Source organism: Gymnoscopelus microlampas, assembly GCF_963454915.1.
Source record: "Gymnoscopelus microlampas genome assembly, chromosome: 8".
Taxonomy (NCBI): Eukaryota; Metazoa; Chordata; class Actinopteri; order Myctophiformes; family Myctophidae; genus Gymnoscopelus; species Gymnoscopelus microlampas.
The window spans coordinates 40988607-41010141 of NC_139945.1; the positions used below are offsets into that span (position 1 = coordinate 40988607).

The window sequence follows — 21535 nt, forward strand, 5'->3', positions numbered from 1 at the left end:
TATAAAAAACTGACTGTTCAATGAGAGCAAAGTGAAAGATGTATGAAATATGAAAGCAATTCAATCAAATTTGACTCTACCTAAGTTTGATTCAGGATATACTCTGTGTTTGTCTTACGCAGATATTTTTCTTTATGTAATTAGAATGTGTAGCAGACAACGACTGAGGTCTTTTCTTTCTTTTTCAAATAAAGAGCAGCTTCCACAAATGTTTGTTTGTTTATTTCAACTATGAACGTTAATTTCTTAGTGATGGGATAGATTGTTACATTATTTATTTATTTTGTTGATTTATCTTTTGGCTTTTTATGCCTTTATTATTTATAGGACGGTAGGCTGACAGGAAATGGGGTGAAAGAGACTGGGAGTGACACGCAGCAAAGGCTGTAGGGATCGGGACTCAAACCCGCGACGCGCTATCAAGGTGTAGGGGTCCATGCCTGTTACATTCTAACCCTATATCCCGGATGCTGTTTTCCTTTGTGAGCTAATTCATAACCATCTCCCATGTACTAATTTAGTGTTAAATCTAGATATCCTTTTTTCATATACTTCGGTCAATTGTGTATTGACAGAAAATGCCATGCATACTTGCATAGCGCTTACATTAAAGACTATTTGCTCAATACCCAGAGAGGCTATTATTTGAAGGCATAGCCATGTCCTGTTACAAGTACAGCTTTCTGCCCATCAGTTGAGTCTTCATCAGTTGAATCATGGAGGATGATGTCCTCTCTTTATCATACTTCCTTCTTTATTTGTATTTTGGACTATTTCTTCATGTGTATCAAGAATGTGATCATCATGAGTAGTGTACAAAGCAACCCATATTCCCTATAGTAGGCTACTGTTGGAAAAGGGCCCAGGGAAGTGTTATTTATAGCCCAGAGCTGTGATGTTTTCTAAAGCAGTGAAGCATATTGTTTATATTGTGAGGATTTTCCCCTCCCAATGGGAAGCCTACAGGAAGGTAACACAGAAGTGTTACTAAAAGCTGCATTGATATGCCAGCTAGGCAGCTACAATATGTAGGTTGATATGGGGTCACGATTAATTAAGCTGTAGCTTTCTTTTGGAAATACAAAAAAATAAGCCAACTTTATTTACTTAACAACACATAATTGATATTTGACTTTTAGCCTTTTCCTTTGCTTAGTTTCCTATACATATGCATTACACCAAGGAGGTCAGAGGCAGAGTACAGGGTAGAATACATTATACAGAGGAGCCTACAGTGCAGCCAATCTCAGTTTAGATCTGGAATGCACCCTCCTTAGCCAGGGATGCCAAACTGCCCCTCCACATGTCCAAGTTGTCTGCCTTTACAATAATTTCCTTAGCAATGGAGTCAAATTGTGAAACGACCCTTAATGGACCACTTCACCAATGTTTTCAATATGCTCATTATAAAATGGCAAAAGTTCTGTCTGCACACTCTGTGTCTCAAAGGAGGGCTGTGGACAGTTCAGTTCACCAGTGTCATCATCAATTGGGATTCCAAGCTAATAGAAATGACTATTTGTCTGTAACTGGAAAGTTAGAAATAGAAGACCCTGTTCTTATTGCATTTATAAAAAAAAGTTTGAAATATAACCAAACCTGCCTACCGATGATGTCACTGGTAGGCGGGTGTCTGAACTGTCCACAACCCCCCTCTGAGACCTTATAGACAGAAAATGGTCCCATCTTTGAGTGAGGAGCAAATATATGAAGACACGTTGAAAATGGGTGAAGTAGTCCTTAAACTGTTTTAATACCTGATACCTCTGTCTTTAAGCCCTTCCTGTGGGTAATGTTGTACAAACATGCACTCCTTCTTGTCAAACAGTGTCACTGCTGGAGGCTAACACGTGTGAAGTGAACCTGTAGCCTAGAGACACCTACTGGACAACACGTCGCCATTACACCACATTCATCTAGAATTTGTAAACAAAACTTGTCTTGAGGTAGTTGATAGAAAATAATGAATCTCATGCTTCTTAAATTAAAACATGTACATGTAGGCTACATGCTAAAGTAGAGGTGTGGGCCAATTTACCCTACTACTAATGTAGGCTAGCCTAGTAGCCTACTTGCTCAGCTGACTCTGGTACACGCACACGCACCGTTGGATTCCAGTCCCTGTGATCACGCCCATCTTCTCTCCACAGCAGATGTCTGCAGTGTAATAGCAGCATCAGAGAAAGGTAACAGTTTAACTTTTTTCTAACTACTTATTTGTATGCATTCTGAGTTGAATTTTATAAAATCATAGTGTTTTTTTTTTATATATTCATAGCCTACATTTCTGAGTGCTAGGGTAGTCTAATAAAGTATTATTAATAATGTATTATAGGCTTATTTAGGCAACGATTTTAACTGCTATCTCAAGATACTTTAAATAAAAATGCCAGTGCGATATTATTGCTAAGCCTGGGTGTTTGTCTCATGATGTGCAACACTTCAGATGTGCAACACTTGGGATATTGTGGCTGCTCAACTTATCACAGCGAGTAAATAGCCTATTCTATGTGGAGAATATTTAAAACGGGTCATTATTTGCTTTTAATTGTTGGATTCCGTTTGGAAAATCCCATTGCAGGCCTTTTAAAGTACAGAACCTGACTGAAATCCGTTGTAGCCTACTGTAGGCTATTACTCCAGTTAAAAAAAGAGGCTACAGGAGGTTGGGATTGTATTCGACTATCTGAATCTTTTAATAATCTAAAATGCCTTTTGTTTTCGATTTGTTTTAAATTACTTTTCTTTTCTTTGACCGATAAGACGTAGTTACAGCCTCTACAAATACAAAGATGAAGACATTTCAGTGATGTCAACCTGAGTCTGAGCAATAGAATTATCCTATCACGCTAACTTGGTTAAATTCTGGGAAAACAACCCATAGAACAAAACATTTACTGTTTGCATGTAGTTTACCATGTACTCATCATGGACACACTTTACCCATTCAATTTTATTTCCAGTTTTATATCATAATAAGCTTTTATGAGGTTCAATTTGGATGGAGGTCTTTTGCATTCAGTCCTTTTGCTCAAATTCAAATGCCTCAATTTGTCTTCAGGATAGCTTGAAATGTCTTGAAATCTTTTTTGTATTTTTTGTATTGTAAAAGCTGTGCTAAATACATCTATCTCACTTCATCTATTTTAGATTCTAATTCGACTTTACAATCATTATTTTGAGGGCTAAGTTGGTAGAATTGGATATGATTTAAAATCTGATGTACTTCTTTCATTTAGGCCATGGCACTCAGTAGAAAATAATAGGCCTAGTTTATAATTTAATGAAGTGTGTATGTCTGTATAATGACATCTACTATTTCAAAACTGGATTTTTATTTCCAGTTTCATTTGTAACCAATATCATTAATTAATTCCTCTTTTTTTGGCGCTATGAAAGGTGTGTTGAGCATTTAAAGATTTGACTGTTCACCCGTCTAACCTGTCCGTTAAGATAAAGAAGAGGAGGCATCATGCTTGACCTGAGTCACCTCACCGAGGAGGAGCAGGAGATGATAATGACGGTACTGAAGAGGGATGCTGACCTGAAGAAGGCGGAGGAGGAGAGAATCGGGTAAATAATGTTATATGTTTAACTCTGGGAGTGTAAAAATGGGCCAGTAACATGGAGCATGCATCTTATTTTCATTTTATATGTCAATTTAAAGCCAAAAGAAAATTATTATTAATTTTGAATGATAGCTGTGTGTGTGTGTGTGTGTGTGTGTGTGTGTGTGTGTGTGTGTGTGTGTGTGTGTGTGTGTGTGTGTGTGTGTGTGTGTGTGTGTGTGTGTGTGTGTGTGTGTGTGTGTGTGTGTGTGTGTGTGTGTGTGTGTGTGTGTGTGTGTGTGTGTGTGTGTGTGTGTGTGTGTGTGTGCGCGCGTGTGTGTGTGTGTGTGTGTGTAGTGGGGGGGGGGGTCTGTTGCACCACCTCACACGAATATCAAGAACATTTCAAACATATTATCCATTCCTTTATTCCTATGAGGTCTGAACTATTCCCCCTCAGTCTGTGTGTGACTATAATCCATTATAAGAGAGTAAACAAGCTGGTGACGGTGATGTTTGTCTGCCCGTAATAGAATAACACAATAACAGCTTGGCCGGATAAGGACATAGGCTGCCTCACTGAGAGGCTTCAGTGTGAGAAGGGCAATTCAATTACAGCCAAGTTTAACTCCACACATGAGAGAGGATCATGCTGGTCTATTGGACAGGAATAGAAGCCCTTAGGCTCAACAAAGAGATACCCCATACTTGATGATAAGGTATATCAAGACATGTTTATGCCATGTAGGAGATAGTGAACTGTGCATACAATTGTAACAATACTAAACTTGGACTCTGATGCTGCTTCGCTCACAATTGGACCACTAGCCTGAAATTACAGTACAACGTTGGTAAATATTACAGCTCTTATCTAACTCACTTTTACTGGTAAAGTAATGTAATTGCCAAAGGAATGACAGAATTCTTCAGTCTATCTAATTTGAGCAGTTGAGGCCAAAGAACATCTGTTTACAGCCATGAGGTAGATCTCTCTCCAGAGACCATAGAATGGGTCTGTGATGCACCATACTTTAAATACAAAGAACTAAGAATATAAAGATTAGAGAAAGGTTGCCACGGTCATTATTGTAAATGAGAACGGGTTTGTTTTAAAGTAATAATACTTTTTTTTAAATGTCAAATGATGTGGTGAATGGACAGAGCAAATGGTCCATGTCACATGCTGTCAATAAACCATGGATTCCGGAGTGTTAATTAGGTCTAGATTTTAGGCCTTTGCATGATAAAGGAAAACTTTGCTGAAGAAGTATTATGTTTTATTTGCAAGATTTGATAACAACCCACAAAATGAACCAATGCAATTCATTGAGAATGTAATGGGATTGGACAGCAGTTGGAGACAGAATGCTTGTGAGGTGAGGTCCAGGCCTGTCTCTACTCCTAGTGTAAAAGGATTAAGCCAATAGTGTGCACTAATGTGCTCCCCTTTTTCACATGACCACCATTCCCCCTCAAAAGGAAAGATGAGCTCGTATGGTCATTTCAAAGCACATGATTTTCATTAAATTCTTCTTTCACTGGAAATTGTGTGCACATTCCTTGCTGATAATTCATGTGGAATGTTACGTTTAAAACATTTTAACTGGTTAAATAAACTGTAATAGAAAAGTTGAATGTCCGCACACGATGCACACTTTTTTTTATTTTAACCAACACTTCAGCCGAGTAGGGCCCGAGTCAGGAACCAGATGAAGCCCTACTGGGGCGAAACTTTGTTCTAAGTGTTGGTTAAAATAAAAAAGACGCGACATTCCCTTTTTCTTCACTTGATTATTTTTGGGTCCAGCAGCACCGTGTTTAAAGAACTGTGGGGATGTGCATATCCTACCATTATTCATTTCAAATAAACGGTGGTATACTGTACATCCCCTCAGGTTATTTTTAATAACCAAATCAAATCCTCCTTCAAAGACATAAGACATAAGATAAGAAATTTGGTTCATGAATGCTCCATCCGTTCTTTAATCCATGAAAACATAATATTTGTATAGTATTTGTTGCTAGCACAGGTATCAAGTGTTAAGTCCTTTTGTGTCTGCCTTGGGATTTATCTTTCACCTGATAATGTGAGAGCTTCCCCATTCAAAGTCATGAATTAAAATGGTGTCAGATACTCGGTTCCATGTAGCCTGAATAAAATGTCTCTATTATTTGTTTTTCTTTTTTCTTTTTTGACAAGTGTCTCGTTGTGCACCAGTCTCCAAGGTTTGGATAACTACAATAACTTGGAATGTATCTTTTGTCGCTGGGACTGACTGCGATAGGGCATTCGGGTCCATTTGTACACTCTTTACTGTGTAGCTATTTGACATAGTGCTTTGCTATGAAACTATTACAAATAGGAAATGCTATTGGCTTAATGATTGTCTGGGATAATTTCTTGACTCATGTTTTATGTTTTCTCACCAGGAAACTACAGGAAGTAGTGAGCACGGGCTCACGGCCAGAGTCCAGTCTCAAGTACCTGACAGGAGAGTGGTTTTATGAGGCCAAGTCTCGTAGACACATGGACAAAATCCATGGTTCAGAAATCATATTGGCCTCCATGAAACAGTGGAAGTCGCATCCTTTGGGTGTGTTTCTTTTACCGAACGCACCATAGAAAGACACAAAGACAACTCAGTGTCTGTCCACATTGTGTTACACAAATAATAGCCTAAGTTTGATTACAACACCTCAAAAACACATAGTCATCACATCAATCTAATAGTCTGCTAAGCCAAATGAATGATGTGGGTTGCACTGAATGTTACTTTTCACCAAGTATTTCACCTTTCTGATGCAGATGGGTCTCTGAGACTTGAAACAGCTAAGACACTCAGCGATAGAGGGTCAGACAGTGTCCCTCCACCCAAACCAGCCAGGCAATTGGAGCCAACACAATGCCAGGAGATGAGGTACTTGTTCCTCATTACATCGTTCATCCATTCTTCATTTTCGTTTAGTGATTCAGTCATCTATCCTTCCATTTAATAATGCATTCATTCATTCATACATTCAATTCCTTTTTTTCCCCACCAGGCTAAAATAGGGTATCTGTCATTTTGCGTGGAAATATTCAGAAATTAAACCAGAAATGAAATGAAAAGGTCTTGATTTGTGTTGTTCATAGAGGAAGGAGGCATAGTTAGAGGCATCTATCTAACTGGAAAAAGCTATTATAACTCCATTATTTTCAATTATCATCTAAAAGTTTAGTTTTTGGAACTCCAATCAGTAAAAACATATTATTGACAAGAATCATTCTCTCCCTTGCTTATATTTCTTGGAGCAGCAATTCAATATGAGTGATCCACTGAATAACTGAACCAACATAATAGAAACCACAATATTTGAACAGCTCTTTTGTGCTTTGTTACAGTATGTATGTGCGTATGTGCGTCTGTGTCTGCGCGCGTGTGTGTGTGTGTGTGTGTGTGTGTGTGTGTGTGTGTGTGTGTGTGTGTGTGTGTGTGTGTGTGTGTGTGTGTGTGTGTGCGTGCGTGCGTGCGTGCGTGCGTGCGTGCGTGCGTGCGTGCGTGCGTGCGTGCGTGCGTGCGTGCGTGCGTGCGTGCGTGTGGGGGGGGGGGGGGTGTCTTGTGACTCAACTTGAGTCAACAAAGGTGGTGCTGGCATGAAATATGCTTTATAGCCTACCGTTGGCTACTGTTCCAGGATGTGGCTCTTCGTCTAACATAACGTAACGAGGCAAAACATTTATAGCCAGAGGTTATGCCTCTGTGTTGTGGCTATGAAGCTGTAAAATTAATGTTTTACATGTTTTTAAGATTAGATAAAGGAAAAGAAAAGGAACATTTTATTTCTAGAGAGCTTTGATGAGATGAACATTTTCCTAGGAAATCTTTTATTCCCTTATGTTATTTTGTGGGCCATTGATAGGTACAGTTGAGAGAGACAGGAAGCACAGAAAAAGACTGTAGGGGAGGGACATACAAATGGTCTGGCCGTCAGGGAATCAAACCGGGGACTCAATGTCAGGTATTAGAGCCTATGTGGTGGGCACCCTTACCACTAATGAAAATCTTATGCTAACTTATGTCATTTATTTATCACCTGCCTAAATGTTAAAATCAACTACAATAGAAGGTGTTGTCTTGGTTGAGCAGTCAAATATTCAGAAACCAAGTTTAAGTTATTTGAATATGAGCTTTCCCATATCCATGGGACACATTGAACACATTACTTTTATAGTACATTTAATATGGGTCCTGGCAAGTCTTCTGAAGTTTCTGCTCTCCAAATCAATCAAGCGAAACGGCCCCGGAAATGTTTCAGTTAATGATTAATATCATTATTGTATTTATATAATTAATTGCTTTTGTATACAAACAAACAACATGGAATGTTGATTCTGTTGTTTTCTTGACTAATACAGCAGACAGATAGATGCCAGGTTTGTGGAGTTTACTGTAGAGGGATTTTATGGACTGTTCTTCAAGTTGTTTTTGAATGTTTAGGTTGAGCCCTGTTTTTTGATTGCAACATTAATTACATATAAGCAAACATCAGGTATGAATGAACACATTAATGTTAAGCGAAACAGCCAGTAAGTGCTCAGCAATTTGCAGGGGATACATTGTATACTTCCTAAAATATCTTTATCAGTAGTAAGGATTATTTTTTTATTTTTACATCAGGTACATTGAATGTATTTGCCTTTGCTAACTATTCACTTGACTCCATCTTATTTTTCCAGCACTTTAGCTGTGGAAAATGATAAACTGAATTCAGAAGTGCGCTCTCCAGCAAGAGTAAGTATATGTATGAAATGGAAATAGAAATATTTTAGTTTTGTTGTTATAATGTCTTATTGTAACTACAGTATAATATGGCATTTTCGTTGCTGTCCGGCAGGAACCAGCTAACTCCATTTTCCCGCTTTTGCATTTTATTCCATAAATCAGTGCTATTGAACACCCTTTATGTCTGTGTGTTGGTAAAACAAATATTGAACCAATGAAAAGTATTAAAAAGTGCTTCTGACAAAACCAGCTAACTCCATTGGATTCTGCTAAACAACCTAACCACAGCAAAGGGGGTGGAGTTAGCTGGTTTGCTGACTCCAGGCTCCACCCTCTTTTGACCTCCAACCTCCTAACTCCATTTTTGTTTTGTTTTTTTCATTTCCTGAAAAATGAACATTTTGGAGTTAGCTGGTTCCTGCCGGACAGCAGAGATATAATAAGATATTAGTATAAGATATAAGTGTTTTGTTTTTCTTTAAGACCAGGCACAATCCTTTCAACCGTGCTTCCCTTATTCTTGAGGCACCTGAGAGGGCAGACGAGATGCTAATCAATGGAAACAGTGAAGTTAGAAAGTCATCTGAAACAGGTTTGAATCATCTTCTCAAACAGAAAAACATATACTAAAGCTGAGGAGAAGTAATGGATATATTTTAAAGAATATGGTGGGGGTCACAGTGACCCACAGTGTTCAGTCACAGTGTTACAATTTATTTTCTTCTCTTTTATTTTCCTTTCTTTTCTTTTCTTTTCTTTTCTTTTCTTTTCTTTTCTTTTCTTTTCTTTTCTTTTCTTTTGCTACTTAGATACAATTGTGATGCTGCTGCTGAATTAGTTGGTATCTAGTTTGTTGTCTAGGCCAATTTGTATATTTTTTCCAACTATTTGAAGTTTTTCTAACTGTCTTTCCTCAGATCATATAGCTCCTCTGAAGAATCACGCAGCTGGTCAGGCCAGTCAAATGTCAGGGGGCTCCACTACCTCAGATTGCTCCTCTGTAGGATTCAAGCCAGTTCCCAAGAAGAGAACCTTTGTCTCCAGACGTTCCAGCACTCCCAGCACGCAAAGTGACGGCTCTGGGCTAGGAACTCAGCCAGGGCCCACAGTCATTCTTCCTGCCCCAAGAAGAAGTCTCCGATTCGTCTCAAATGGCATTTCTAAACTGCCTAGCCTAGAAGGCACGGGAGAACAATCACAGAAATCAACCACTACCAAGTCAAATGACGTTGCTTCTTCTGAGCAGGCACTGAAAACTGCAGATGTGATCTCTCAACAGCCACATTGTGATGCAGCTCAGGTTTCCCTTCACATTGACCTAGAGATGGATAGGAACACCCCCTCTATAGCAACAGACAGGCAAACTGCAAATTCCTCTGATAAATCTTACCACAAGCCTTCAATAAAAGAATCTTCACCTCCAGCTGAAAGAAACAAAAACGACAGGCCCACTGATAGAGCCACTCCAAATAGGAGTGATGTTAAAGGTGATATGACGCAAAGAGACCATGGAGAGACACAGGCTGACTCTCTGTCTACCGCTACGATTCAGGATGCAGAGAGGATGAAAAATGGCAGAGTGGAAGCCGTAATGAGACAGGGGGATCTCAGTTTTACTCAAAGCATTGAAGGTAAGTTCTATAACAAGATACAACTATACACATTCGAAAGTAAATTTGTTACAGCAACTGAAAAGCTCTATAGACAAGCACTAATGTTCTCTTAATTGAATTTTCTTTCTATTCTTTATTTTTCAGATGAGCCAATATGTTATGATCTGGACTTCATTGATAAGCCAACTCTGCACACACGCACAAAATCGAATCCTAACTTAATGCTCCAGACTCCCAATCCTTCTGGGGAGGAGGAAGACTCCATTGCCAAGGTCCTGGAGTGGTTCAGCCGCAGCACTGATAGCAATGATTGGCTTGATAAAGAGGGCGGGCACCAAGCTATTGTCAATATTGACAGAAAAGCAGACATAAGCGTTGAGGATTCTGTAACCAAAGATATGGATATCTATAAAAATAGAAATAGGGATAGAAAGAGGGAAGCTCCAGAGATGAAGAGAGCTCATCGAGAGGCCAAGGATGGTAAAGATAGTATGGAACCTATAAAGTTAAGAGCAATAGATAGGATGGAGATTCAGGAAGTGATGCATGAAGAGGCAAGGAAGTGTAATAGGCCGCAGGAAGTGAAAGAGACTGAAGATGAAAGCCAACCTCCAAAAATCTCTCACCTAAAATCTTTCTGGGAGAAGGGAAACACCGGTCCTAAGATACTCATTAGTAGATCAAACACGAACAGTGATAAAGGGCAGAAACCTACACTCCCTGCAACAGAGAAGGACAGAGAGAAAGAAGTGAATGAAAATCAATGTCTTAATTCTGACATGTTTTCTGCCCCTGGTCTATATGGTGGAAAGGTAAAATATGAAAAGGATGCATTCAATGTCAAGGACAAACAAGAAAAAGAACTACAACCACTCAGTCAACAGAAAGATAAGGACAGCATTGAAAATGTTCAATTAAATATAACTCCAAAGCAGCAGACCGAATACACAGCAGAGACACACACATCACCTGGCTTCATGGGAAACAATCAGAGTCCTGGAACTCAACGAAAAGATGACATAAAGTACTCTACAGACTATATGTCATTACCAGATAATGCCCAAGTAGTTGACAGGAGAGGTTCAGACACAGAGATCATGTCTCTGACCAGATCCAGCTCTCAGCCAAAGATGCAGTTTGTATCTGGGCTCAGCCCAGAGTCTGAAACGTTCTCTCCATTGACATCAAGTCCACAACCTGACTCTCTCCCCCAAGCTAGAGGCAGCCCTTTGCCTATCAGATCTTCTTCATCCATAACAACCCCACAGCACGAAGACTTGATTGACGCAAACCTCCAAGCAAGGGCCAGCCCAGACTCCGAGAAACTCTACCAGTACAGACACAGCCCGTATTTGGACCGGAGGAGTACCAAAATGCAAATGCAGAGAAGTTCAAGTGAAGATGTAAAGAGGAAGGATAATGAAGAGAGAAATGTGCATTCATGCACATCTCCTAAAAAACAGGATGACTCCATCAGTAAAGACAGAAGTAACAGCCCCCATTCACAGAGACACGCTCCCCAGCGTCAGGAAAGCACAGCCGAAAGAATAAAGCAGCTCAAAGCTTTCTGGGAACAGGAGAGGAACAAGCCTGCAAATTACACCGGTTTATCTAAAGGGTCAGGGGATGCTAAAGCCACCCGCTGTACAAACCTTGGAAAACTAAATAATAGATTCACCAAGTCTGCATATGACTTGCGGTCAATTGGAAATGATTCAAGTAGTGATGATGAAGGAAATAGGCAGCATTTTGCCATTCTCACTATGAACCAAAGACTAGACAAATTATCCCCAACTATAGGTGTGAACCGTGTGCAGTTTAAAAATCTCCGTCAGTTTTGGGGTGAGGCCACATCTAATTGCAAAGGGTCATTCGACAAGCCCAAAAAGAAAGATCAAATAGAAGGTGACTCTTTAGCTGTGGGGTCAAAGCAGTGTGTCGACCCTGAGCTTTATAAACCCACCCCGGTGCAAGCTGAGAAAACCAGTACTAGACCGGCCGTCATGAAATCATCTTCACATTCCCAGACTCAAAAGTCCCCACATGATAGACAGTTTGGGTCTGTGTCAGGAACAGGAAATGACAACAAATCAAGCCTGTCGCATTACTTCACAACCGAGTCAGGGCAGCTTAGAGATTCTAGGAGGGGCTCCAAGGACTCCACTAGAGAGGAGAAGCCCCCAAAACTACTAAGCAATGTCGGAAAAGAGACTCGCTCTCCTAAGGCCAAGAGAGACCATTTGAGTGGCCGTGGAAGTTCTTTGTGCCGTGCCACTAGTATGTTTTCTTTGAATGTCACTGAAGATAATGAAGAACCCTTTCCGGGACAGCTTAAAAAGAACCAGGAAGCCTCCCCTGTCCAGGATAGAAGGCAGGGTGCTGATAGGACTCAGAAAAGGAGGCAGAATGCTGACAAAGGAGTAATTTCTCGGAGACCAACAGAGGATTCTGAATCTCTCGCCCCGCGTGCACGAGCATTTGTTCCCAGAGACTATCGCCATTACTTAGGCATGACAGAGAAGACCAGTGTCCACACTTCCTTGGCACCAGCAGTAAAGGAGCAAGGCTTAGAGGGCAAACCTGCATATGACCTTGACTCGACTGGGCCGATGAGGGCCAGCACCCCAATGGGTTCAGAGGAGCGTTATGGCTGGAGGGTTAGCAAAACCTCACCCCGCCCCCTGCGGGGAAACAGCGGTTCAGACACTGGACGGGATTCATCCATAAGCAGTGCATCAGATACCTGGTCTTCAAGGAACAGTTCTAACCGTGAGCACCAAAGTTCAACATTTTCATTACCATAGCTGTCTCGAAAGCCATGTCCTAATTAATGTGAAAATCCACACAAATATTGCTTCAGTATTACTATTGCTACAATCTTGGACCGTTCAATTCATGATTAAAAATAATACCAAAACATTTAACATTAAATGTTGAATGTTAAATGACAAAGGTGATTGCAGAAGGATGTTCTAAGGATACATCTATTTAAAATATGTTGTTAAATAAATGTACAACATCTTTCTGGAATCACCTTTGTTATGATGTCCAAAGTCAAACTACAGTACCATTCATTGTTGCCAATGATGAAACAAAAGTACCAATTTGAACAAGTCTTGGTCTTGTGGTATGAGTTTACGAGCCCAAACCCTTGCTGTAAGGTTATACTGAAGATATGCAGTTGTGTGATGTTGACAGAAGGATATCTCTTCAAATACTGTGAGCTTGCAGATCAGTTGCCCTTGTTTATTTAGTGGGCTGGGCATTCAGTTGTTGTCTTTATTGACACCATACAGGGACATTCACAGCACTGGCCAGCTTTTACAGTTCATACTTATTGACATGGATATAATAAACTAGATCGCCAGCTGCTGTGTGGTAGCAAGTTCAAGTTCTTACTTAACTTCCACAGAATCCAAATGTTAGTAATTATTACGTGTGAACAGATGTCAAACAAGAATGTACTCATCCCTTCAACATTGCTGAGTGTTTTATCATAGTGCCCATGAAATGTCCTTTCTTAATTGGCTTCCACACATATGGATGGGAGAGTGAGTTTTGATAGCTTTGTCAGTGTGGTGCTTTCCTGTGGAACCACAGTAGCCTGCTACCACACACCCTGCAGGACAGGGATTCATTCTGCGCTTCCCACTTCCAGTATCAGCTACTTGCTGCACTGTCAATCCCAATTAAAGAAACAACATCAAGGAGAGGAAAGTGGAATCTACACTCTTTCTTTTTTTTACTCTTAATTTATTTTTGTAAAGCCTACATAATACAGTAGGTGCTGTGCACTGTGTGCAGAGACACAAATACTATTGTCTATCCTTGTGTCAGTTAATCCATTGGTTCTAGACATCAGGTCTAGGGACCACCAGGGGGTCCAAATGGACCCTTACATGTCCATTTGATTCAATTTCCACACCCTCGAAAGTTAACCCATTAAGACCTGAGGCCGATTCTATACAAATGCTTTCTAAATCAGTAGTTCTCAAACTTTTTCATACCAAGGACCCCCAAAATGATATCAATTTGGCTGCGGACCCCCATCTGAAAATGTTTTGTGTCAGGGACCCCCCTGGCTTCATGCTAACATTGCTTTTCTCTGTTTCATATCATTTTCAAATGGCATACTGTTCCTTTGTTTCTTTTTTTGGGCTGCTGGTCAGATTAAGCAAGTCATTTTAGTAAACTTTATCACTTCAGGCTTTGTTACTTATTATTTACTTATTTTTCATATTTAATAGACTCAATAACTGATAGATGAGTCAATACTTAGTTGCAGCACTAGAGTGATGTGTTGCCATATGATTTTCCACTACCTCAGGTGAAAATGATGACGAGGACCAAAACCCTGTAAGGAGAGCTCTGAGGAGAGCGGAGGCTCGGCCCAAAAATCTGGCTAAAAGTCTGGAGGACATCACTGCATCTTTGACACCTCGTGAGCATTATTTCAGCTTCTTCCAATAACATGGTCATTTTTAATGTTTATCATCATAAACTGCACTTATTATCCACAGGCCAAGAGAGAAGACAAGATCCCATTGTTGACTTGAGACGCAGTAGTGATGGTTAGAGTTTTGTCTTATGGTTGTTGTTTTTTTGGTTGTTGTTTTTTTGGTAATGAAATTGATCAAGCCTTTTGCACTATAAATAAATGGCACTCTCTTTTCCTTTTCATGCAATCACTGCTCAGCTCCGTCTATCCCCTCACCGTCTTCATCCTCATTTTCTGACCCAGAACACCTGAAGAAGATGAGCAAATCGGTTCCCTCCTTTCTCCAGAAGGAGGTAAAGCCTTGCACCCTTTTGATCCTCTAAGTGAAAGCTTGCTTTTGTATCGTTGTTGCACAGGGCTTTCTGTAGCCATTGTCTGTGTTCCAGGTTGATGGAACAGAACCGGACTCCACGTCTGAGGACAGTTACCATGGACACAGGCCAAAGACAGGAAGATCTATGACTAACCTCAGCAACTCCTCTGGCATGGCATCTTCCTTCTCTGTAGGTTCGCCCACCACAGCATGCATTGCTTATGCATGCTGTGTGCCTCACCTCAGCATTACTCTTTGGCATTTCTGCTTCCGTCCAAGCTTAACTGACAAATTCCACAGTGTCACTGACAATTTAACCACTTAAACCCTACATACATTGTTGACCAGGGTCCCCTAGGACTCTATACTTGGTCTGTCCGCTCCTTTTCCATCTGTTCAACGTTCACAATGTGTCGCAATGTGACGTGTTGTGAGCTTGTAGATCTGCTATTTTCGCAGAATGCTCACCCCAGAATAGGGACGCTAGGGTTTATGTGGTTAAAATGCAGTCTGTGGTAAGAAAGACAATACTGTACGGTCTTATGCCAGTGAGGCACCAATGCGTATTTGTTGGTATGTTAACAATCTAATCATTGATAGGTCACTGATGTAAATTTGTAATTATAACTAACTAATGATTATCTTTCATTTATAGCCTTCTTGTTGACAGTGACAGTGTTGTACCATGTACAGTACATACTGTATGACATTTTCTCTGCTTCTAGTGGTTGGAAAACTTTGTTAGATGTTGTCAGTCATACATTATGGCCTCCCCATTTTGTATGAGAAACCATTTGACACCATCAAAAAGATAACCAAAATCGCAGTATCAATTCTGTAGCATTGACTTTGACCTCTGAACTACAACTATAACAAAGAGAAATTTCTTGTTCACACAACCAGTAGGCGACAGAAAAACCAATGCTATTTTTGAGCGGTGCAACCGCTCCTATAAGAGGGTTTAGGACCCATCCGTGGTGAAAGTTTTTCTTTCCGTCGTGAAAATTTGTCTTTCGCTGTGACACCATGCTGTGGAAAACACGCCCATAGGCTAAGCTTTGCAGGACGTGCTGTGATTGGCTTGCGAGACACATGATGAAATTAACTTCAAACTTCGCAGACGCGCTGTGATTGGCTAGCGAGACGCATGATGAAATTAATAATAATGTAAAAAATGTAAGCACGTCACTTCACACTGGGTGTGATTTTTAGTGGCGCTAGCCGCTCTATACCTTTAGGTATAGAGCGGATCCTGCTCTATACCTGACTTTGTCCGTGTTCACCGTCAACGCTCTGATTGGTCAGACCCGTCAACGCTCTGATTGGTCAGACCCGTCAACGCTCTGATTGGTCAGACCCGTCAACGCTCTGATTGGTCAGACCCGTCAACGTTCTGATTGGTCAGACCCGTCAACAAAGTGATTGGTCAAGCTTCACGTGACACATGGCTATAAACACATTATAAGCACATATCGATGACAAAATGTATCAAAGGCGCCGCTACCTTCACACAGGGTGTGATTTTTTTCATATACAGTGTGTTTTATATATATATATACTTTTATTTAACTTAAATGTTATAATGGAAATCAAAGGGGATCTGATCGGGATGAAACCTTGCCCAAATGTGTAGTCACACGTCATAGATACAGTATACGTATGTCATAGAGTTATAAATGACTGACCTCACAGGCTGGCCACATGAAGTCCGTGATTCACATTGGAGCAACGGCGTTCACATGTGGATCTCGGAATCCTCATGATTTGATTTGTTTTTTACAATCACGATCAAATTGATTTCAGATTCTGTAACTGTGGGGTATGTGTGCTGCTGACATTAATACGTGTGTACTTGCTTCTCTGTGTGGGTTTGTGCTCCTAGCTTAGTGGCAGTGTGATGACCATGTACAGTGGTGACTATGGAAGTGTGGAGGTCCAGGGCAACATCCAGTTCTCTATCAACTATGTTCAGAAACTCAGAGAGTTCCATATTTTTGTGGCTCAGTGCCGAGACTTGGCTGCTGTAGACCCAAAGAGGGGCCGCTCAGATCCGTGAGTACTGGTTTGGAATCACATGGGGAGACCAATGGCAGGCATTTTAGTGGAAATCCCCAAATTCCTTTTATGTACTAACCTACTTAGCCAGTACTGACTCAACTGTTGAGTTCTCAGATGAATGTTTCACCACTTAACCACTTACAGTAAACCCTACCATCCCTATCATGGGCATGTCATAATAAACGAACATTCAGCGAAAATAGGCAAACATTTGCCGAAAATAACAGATGTACAATCTACATTGTGAGCTTGTAGATTGGCTATTTTGGTGAAGAGATATGGTGTAGAGGGAAAAAAGGAGGGAACCAGATATAGACCTCTGGGGGACCCCGGTTAACAAAGTATATAGAGTTCTATAACGACATGCCCAAAATAGGGATGCCAGGTGGAAAGTGTTTAAGCATTAATTAGAGTTTCAAAGCTAAATCAAGCAGATTATGACAATGGATTAACAGATACATGACTACGGATCTTGACCTCTACATATGTTGTGCTGGTGGTTCACTTTGACATAGGACCTTCATACTTTGTTGTTTTTTTTTCACCCTTTGTAGGTATGTTAAAAGTTACCTTGTTCCTGACAATGCTAATCTAGGAAAGCGGAAAACATCTGTGAGAAAGAAAACACAAAATCCAACATTTAATGAGATCCTCAGAGTAAGAATCCTCAAAGATTATCAGAGTTCAGATTACACAGACATCTTCCAATATATTAATATTCAGTTTGACCAACGATTAACCTAATTAAAATAAACTTGCTCTCCTTTGTCTCTCAAGTATCGCGTTCGCATGGAGTATCTCAGAACCCAGACGCTCATTCTGTCTGTTTGGCATCATGACACATTTGGCAAGAACAGCTTCCTAGGTGAGGTCGATGTGGACCTGTCCAAGTGGGACTTTGACCACACCCAGATGAACTACTTAGCACTGAAAGCCAGGGTAAGAATCCAGCACGCACGCACGCACGCACGCACGCACGCACGCACGCACGCACGCACGCACGCACGCACGCACAGTACATTATCAAGTTCTTTTCTCATAAAATAACAAAGTAACCGTTAATCCGTGAATATAGTAGCACATTAGGTGATATAAGTGGATAATGTTACAGGAGGAAGGAAAAAACAAACCATAAATACACACACACACACGCACACGCACACGCACAGGCACGCACACGCACACGCACACGCACACGCACACACACACACACACACACACACACACACACACACACGTGCATATGGCACAAGGCTGTACAGTATGATGCCTTTGAATGTACTGTATGTGTAATACTCTCAACCTCTTCAGCCCACCTCCAGTGTTGGGCCTTCAGATGACCGAGGAGAGATGAGACTAGCCATACGTTTCCTGCCCCAGATCACCCATAGCGAGGGTCTGTACGCAATCTCACTCTCACCCTCCCACTGCTCCCAAAGTAATTAGGAAGTAAATGCAGAGGACATGTTTCATATATATGCAAATGTAAAGTGACAAATACCCCAGCAACAACTAAAAAGAGCCTAGTTATTGTGTACCTTTATACCAATACCAATTATATAAGAGGCAATAGAGCTTGTCCATTACAGTTAACGATTTGTCTGACATTTCTGTTGGGCAGGCACGGCTAAGGACGGCCCTAACACTGGTGAGATTCACATATGGGTGAAAGAATGCAAGAATCTGCCTCTCATCAGAGCCACCATTGACCCATATATTAAATGGTATGCACAAAACATCCTCTGCAAATCATTTGAGGTGATTGTGTATGTACGATGTTAACAGATCTGTCTCGCTCATTTGTTTGTTTTTAAGCTTTGTGCTGCCAGACACAAGCAGGAAGAGCCGTCAGAAGACTCGCGTGCTGCGAAGAACAGTGGATCCAATATTCAACCATACGATGGTGTATGATGGCATCAGGCAGGAGGACCTGACTGATGCTTGTGTGGAGCTAACTGTTTGGGACCGAGACAGACTGGCCAGCAACCTGCTAGGAGGCATGAGACTGGGGCTTGGTACAGGTACTGCTAGAATTGATACACACATAGACACTGATATGCCAAAACCCTCCGAAATATCTGGATTGATCATATGTATCATAAATATGTTCAGCAGCTGGATTGTTTTATATAAAGCTTTATATCCATTATATACTATACTGTGCTGTATTTTCATAAGTTTTCTTTCATTTAACTTAAACCCTATGTATTTTGTTGACCAGGGTTCCTTAGGGGTCTGTACTTTACCCCTCCTTTTTCCCTCTGCACCAAGCCTCTTCACCAGAAATAGCCAATGTACGATCTCGTAGATCAGCTATCACCAGATGGTGGCCTATTTTCGCCGAATGTTCACGTATTATGACATGCCCAGAATAAGGATGCTAGGGTTCATGTGGTTAGTCACACGTTTTAGAATGTTTGTATGTGGATCTGTCTCCCTCTGTAGGCAGAAGTTATGGAGCAGTCGTGGATTGGATGGATTCAACTACATATGAGGTGGCTTTGTGGGAGCGAATGATGGCTTCCCCCAGTGAATGGGTGGAGGATGTGCTCCCCTTAAGAATGCTGACCCCTGCCAAAACTGCACTGAAATAAGTTATGACTGAACACCTGCCACATTTCAAATACTATATTTATAAAATATATTTTGTGTTAATAGCTGCATAATCAGATGTGTTCTATTTTCTACTTAAATACTTTAAAAAATACACACTTGTAAAATATCTTTATCTACCTAAGCACATCATATAGGAAATATTGTCACTTCAAACACCCTTCACTTAGCTTTACTTGAATACTTGCTTATACTGTACTATACACTGTAAAATCCTGAGTGTTCATTTAAATCTGTGTAAATGTTACATTTGTACACTCTGAGATTTAAATGAACACTGAGGATTTTACAGTGTACTTGCCATATGTAAGGATCTTGCATCTGTGTAATTACAATTTACAGTAAAAATCACACATGACATAATTTCCAGAAGTACATACTGTATTCACAATGTGTTATATTAACCACACATGTAATTAAAAGATGCTTTGAGGAACAGTTTTCACAAATAATAATCTTGGAGAAATAAAATGCATCAAGGTGAAACTGAGGTGGATGTTTTGGTCTCTGTAATTCAGGGGTTCCAGAACTTTTCAGCTTGGGACCCAAAATATACATTTTCTGTCTCCCTGCGACCCAAACGTAATGCATTATGAATCAATGACTTAAGCCCTGTTTAATAGTGAAAATAGCCAAACTACAAGCTCCCTATTTTGGGCATATTATTATAGGTGAACATTTTCACAAGATAATGTGACAAACATAATTTAAAAGCAGATCTACAAGCTCACAACACATTGCTATGTGACTTATTGTGAGCTTGTAGAACCGTGCACCGTGCAACACCATTGTACGATTAAAACGATCTAAAATAGGGCTTAAGTGGTTCCAAGCAGTGGTGTGTTATAGGTGTTTTGGAGGGCATACGTCATACAATATGCTCAACATGCGCGTGGTCGTGGTTACGCTCGTGGTCAATGGATGAAATGGTTAGAAGAGGGCTTGAGCTAACTGCGTCACAACGCACACTGTGCGTCACATGACTTTAGGAAGGAGACAAATTTCTCCAGATCATCAGCCCCACCTGATGGAGACACTCACATATTTGTACAATGCATACACAGTAAATTCCCAGTGTTCGTTTAAGTCTGAGAGTGTACAAATGAATGGTCCGTTTAGTTACATTTCTACACACTCTCAGAGTTAAATGGAACAATTAACTATGCTCTAATTGATTGTTTTTGTGTTTGTAAAAACAACAGCTTTTTGTTCATATATATTCTGATAGTAATCATTTCTATATAGTGTTCAGCAAGAGAGGGCTCTCCAGCTCTTTAATAAATAGAAACTATATTTTCAGGAGAGAGAAGCCATTTTGTCTACATTGTGTTTTCTTTCATGACTTCCAATTTCACTTGATTCGAATCCTATTTTCTGTTTCTAAGAAGAACTGGAGAGATGGGGAGACCCCTGTTACTGAACAAACACTCTATATAAGTTATTACTATCATGTCAGACAGCTTTTCTGATAGAAAGGCTTTTCTGTCAGAAAACTCGACTTTACCATACAAAATCAGGTTAGAGAAGCATTAGTGGCCTAGTGGGTTAGGATAGTAAATTGACAATACCGATTCAAATGGCATGCACAGGTTTGAATCTCACTGTGGGTGTCCTTTTTTATTTTCTTCGATCTGAACACAACACTTATGTTCAACAATTTAGGTGATTTCTCAGAGGCTCAGCATTGAGGTTGAAAAAATAATGAATAAGTATTGTATATCCATATGGGCGAGTGTCCGTCGCCATCAGCCAATTTGCCATACAAGCCTACCACAAAAAACATGTTTTGTATTCAAACGGTAGATAAACTATTTCCAAGCACTTGATTCTTCATGAATCCAGGAAATGAAACAAAAAACATTGCTTGACAGACAAGCAGTGATGGAAAGACTGGGCTTATGTAGTTGTGTGGCACAACTGTGCACCGAAAATATCTGATCTACAAGCTCACAACGCATCACAGTGTGATGCATTGTGTGTGTGTGTGTGTGCGTGCGTGCGTGCGTGCGTGCGGATTAAGTATGTGAATGTGAGCCCAGGATCACTTAGCAAATTGGCACCGGGTGAAAAAAGGGTTACAAAATCGAGGGATACAAATTATAAAGAAAAAAAAAAGTATGTGAATGCGT

At 40.5% G+C, this 21535-nt stretch overlaps 1 protein-coding gene across 3 annotated transcripts; it reads left to right on the top strand.

The window, feature by feature from the left end:
• Window positions 1-1980: 1980 nt before the first annotated feature.
• On the top strand, window positions 1981-19884 carry sytl2b (synaptotagmin-like 2b). 3 transcript variants are annotated; one of them, XM_084064908.1, is made up of 19 exons: window positions 1981-2186; window positions 3454-3573; window positions 5979-6142; window positions 6355-6466; window positions 8266-8320; window positions 8795-8903; window positions 9229-9942; window positions 10069-12693; window positions 14252-14365; window positions 14445-14495; window positions 14621-14715; window positions 14809-14925; window positions 16618-16787; window positions 17348-17450; window positions 17571-17732; window positions 18105-18189; window positions 18415-18517; window positions 18609-18814; window positions 19239-19884. In XM_084064908.1, exons 2-19 carry the CDS (start codon window positions 3473-3475, stop codon window positions 19385-19387), a joined length of 5235 nt encoding a protein of 1744 aa, XP_083921034.1. In that variant the 5' UTR covers window positions 1981-2186; window positions 3454-3472; the 3' UTR covers window positions 19388-19884. The 3 variants fall into 3 exon arrangements, with proteins under 3 accessions (XP_083921034.1, XP_083921036.1, XP_083921035.1); XM_084064910.1 differs by lacking the exon at window positions 14809-14925; XM_084064909.1 differs by lacking the exons at window positions 1981-2186; window positions 3454-3573 and adding an exon at window positions 4103-4267.
• The last annotated feature ends 1651 nt before the right edge of the window (window positions 19885-21535 follow it).